Consider the following 3,245-nt stretch of genomic DNA (forward strand, 5'->3'; position numbering starts at 1 on the left):
CTTCGACAAGACTTATAAATTTATAAAATTTCAAATTATCATCATATTTTTATATATTTCATTTTCTTTAAAGTTGAAATATATCAAAGAAATTAACAAGACAAATCTAAACCAGTGTAATAATAACAATAATAACAGTAGTTAAAAAAAATCTTGTTGTGAAGATAAATGAACAATAAACACTTCTTTTTACTATTTAGCTATAGTTATAGTTATTTGAACCTTCATAAACAAGATGAATAAGAAAATATATTTTGTATTTTTTAGTTGTTATCCTTATACAGTTGACATGATGATATTATATGTCCCGAAGTTTTGAGTTGGAATATAAACTTATCCTATATTATAAAATAGTAAATGATGATGAGTTATAACGATAGAGATAATGGTATTTTTACGCTACCTTTTACTATATCTTGTCTTTCAAAAATATAAAATATCACTTTTGATACGACTATTTTAGTCTTAGAAAAGATTGTGAAAAGATAGTAAGATTCTGTTTAACTTTTTTTCGTAATGAGAGTAAGATTTTGGCATAGGCGTATGAATTGGGCGTGATGGATGGGGGCAGAATCTTTTCCTGAGTTTGTGAACTAAGAAGAAACTGAAGAGTGGGACAGCCTACGCCTCTTTCATTGCAGTTTCCATGAAACAACATGGTCAAGAGTCAGGTATTGCGACTCCCGCCTCCTCTGCTCCCTTATTTATTAGCGGTGGGCCAACGCGCTTCTCTTCTTAATCTTTCCCACACAAAACAAAACTTAACTCTCTTTCCTTTTCCAATTATTTCTAACTCTTTTATTATTTCAATTTCTATTATACTTCTTTAGCGTATTAACTGAAATCATATTTTTTAACGAGAGTGAAAACGTTAGGAGCAGTGTGACTGTGTTGTGCCCCTCTTCAGCAGACTCATGGGATCCACTTGCAGTGCCGTGTACCCATCAGAATCTGTGAGCACATCAACGTTTCTAACGATACTGTCAATGATTTAGTAGTATGGCCCCACTCACACTCAATTTTCTTTAAAGCTATCTATTTAAACGCATCCTTTCTCTTCTTTTCTACCATCTTCATCACACTCTCCATACCACAAACCACATTACATGCCATAACATACCATACCTACTTTTTCCCTTTCTAAATTTCCAAACATGAAGAACACAAACACTACTGTCACTGCTTCATCAAAACTTGACCGCAAAACCATTGAAAGGAACCGCAGAATCCACATGAAAGCTCTCTGCTTCAAGCTTGTTTCAATTATCCCTTCCAAGTACCTCAAACCCACCAAGGTTCGTAACATTCTAACATAACTCACTCACCCCCTCTCTATCTTTGCAAATTAAGGTTTGAGCTATCATATTAATTGAATCAATGAATGTTTCAGGACATGCTTTCCCAGCAGGACCAGCTCGATCTTGCAGCCACGTATATAAAGCATCTGAGAGAAAGAATAGAGAAACTGAAGGGGGAGAAGGAGCAAGCCATGAAAATAATGAGACCAACCCAAACCAATAATAACGGGATTTTCAATATTGACTCTGAGTTGCCTCTCCTTGAGATAAAGGAGTTGGGTTCGGGCATTGAAGTGATGTTGATAAGTGGGGTGAATAAGAACTTCATGCTCTATGAAGTAATTAGTGTCCTTGAGGAAGAGGGTGTTGAAGTTGTCGCTGCCAACTTCTCTACTGTTGATGATAAGATCTTTTACACAGTTCATGCTCAGGTACAATCAACATTTATGCTTATCTTATATACTATTTCTCTTAATAAAGTACGTCTCAAGTTGTTCTCGGCTCCCATTCTGGTCCAGTTTTTGTTAGGGTACAAAACACCGCAATTTATTCTCATTCTGATATACCATATTTTTTTTTTTTTCATTTCAGGTTAAAATCTCAAGAGTTGGCGTTGAGCCAACGAGGGTATATCAAAAGCTTCAGGAATTGATTACACCACTAGAAAGCTGGTAGTACATATCGTGATGCAAGGAAAAATTATTAAAGTCCATTATCAGTGGCCAATGAGAACATGACATTATGCAATGGGAGTGGTTATATATGCACATCAATAGCACCTTAATTAGTGAAGCGATATCTCAAGTGTTATAGTGGATTAGGTTACATATGTTTTAGGAAAATTCATCACTTCACGTGTTAAGATAATGTGTTACTACTTTCATGTGTTCAGCAGTTCTTCTCATGTTCAGATGTTACCACTAATTTCATGTGTTTGATTGGTTTAATCTTGAACTTTAAATGATTTATATTACTCTCCAATGGTCTAGCTTTATTTATATCAAATTAGTTGATTAACAGCCATTTATTTCCCACCAAACATAATGCATCCTTAAATTTAATTATATTGTACTTGAAATAATGTAGGGTTGGAGTTGATATAAACTTATAGACTGACCCTTTACCATCCTCCAGCATTCAGTTTGTTGCCTATTGATTATGGCCTTGCATTTCAATCTTTCAGAAGAAAGTTATTTTTGTATTGTATTCAAATAACTCATTTTCACATCTTGAACCTATTATTCTTATTGATAATAATTATCATACTTAATATTTTGTAATAGTTTTGCATTTTTGTTTTGTCTTCCATTATAATATTTCACTAATCATCATCTTAATGATATCTTGTGTGCCAGTGTAGATCTCCCACCATTCCGACGACAATGATATAGAGTCCATATTTCTATAATATATAAACATAATATATATATATATATATATATATATAATCTTAGCCTTCGCTTTTCCCGACATGAAAATTGTAGGCAAATGAAAATGGAAAATGGAAAATGGAAAATGAGGACCATTTTTTTTTCCACACAGAATTTTAGAGGCATATATCACATTCCTGGTTACGCCTCTGGTCCTGACAGAGAAAATGATATGACATGTCAATATTAATTAGGCAAGAAGTTTTATTTAACTTGGCTGTCAAGCATATGATATTTTAAGTATATGATATTTTAATAATTTTTTTTAATAATTTTTTTATAACACAGAATACATGTTATTATTTTGCTGATCGATTCAAAATTATTTTTAAAAAATAATTAAAGCGAATCAATCACCAGTTATTATTATGTATGTATTGTGAAAAAATTATAAAAAAGTGTCGTTAAAAGGAAGAATTAATTTCTCCTCAAACTTAAATATGCCCTTTATTTAAATTGTATTTAAAACCAATAAACAAAAAAATCAGTTTCTCAATCACGTCCTTGGGTTGTAACT

The 3,245-nt window shown here is 32.4% G+C and overlaps 1 protein-coding gene across 1 annotated transcript; it reads left to right on the forward strand.

Moving 5' to 3' along the window:
* Positions 1–834: 834 nt before the first annotated feature.
* Positions 835–2,350, forward strand: LOC106767891 (transcription factor bHLH162). The gene is made up of 3 exons (XM_014652852.2): positions 835–1,295; positions 1,391–1,729; positions 1,890–2,350. The coding sequence occupies exons 1-3, from the start codon at positions 1,155–1,157 to the stop codon at positions 1,971–1,973; spliced, it is 564 nt and encodes a 187-aa protein (XP_014508338.1). The 5' UTR covers positions 835–1,154; the 3' UTR covers positions 1,974–2,350.
* Positions 2,351–3,245: the final 895 nt, after the last annotated feature.

This window comes from Vigna radiata, chromosome 7, assembly GCF_000741045.1.
Source record: "Vigna radiata var. radiata cultivar VC1973A chromosome 7, Vradiata_ver6, whole genome shotgun sequence".
In the NCBI taxonomy this organism is placed as follows: Eukaryota; Viridiplantae; Streptophyta; class Magnoliopsida; order Fabales; family Fabaceae; genus Vigna; species Vigna radiata.

Coding starts and splice junctions, on each gene's coding strand:
- LOC106767891 (XM_014652852.2), top strand. CDS start 1,155: ATGAAGAACACAAACACTACTGTCACTGCTTCATCAAAACTTGACCGC. Junction 1,296..1,390: donor AGTACCTCAAACCCACCAAG/GTTCGTAACATT, acceptor TGAATGTTTCAG/GACATGCTTTCCCAGCAGGA. Junction 1,730..1,889: donor TTTACACAGTTCATGCTCAG/GTACAATCAACA, acceptor TTTTCATTTCAG/GTTAAAATCTCAAGAGTTGG.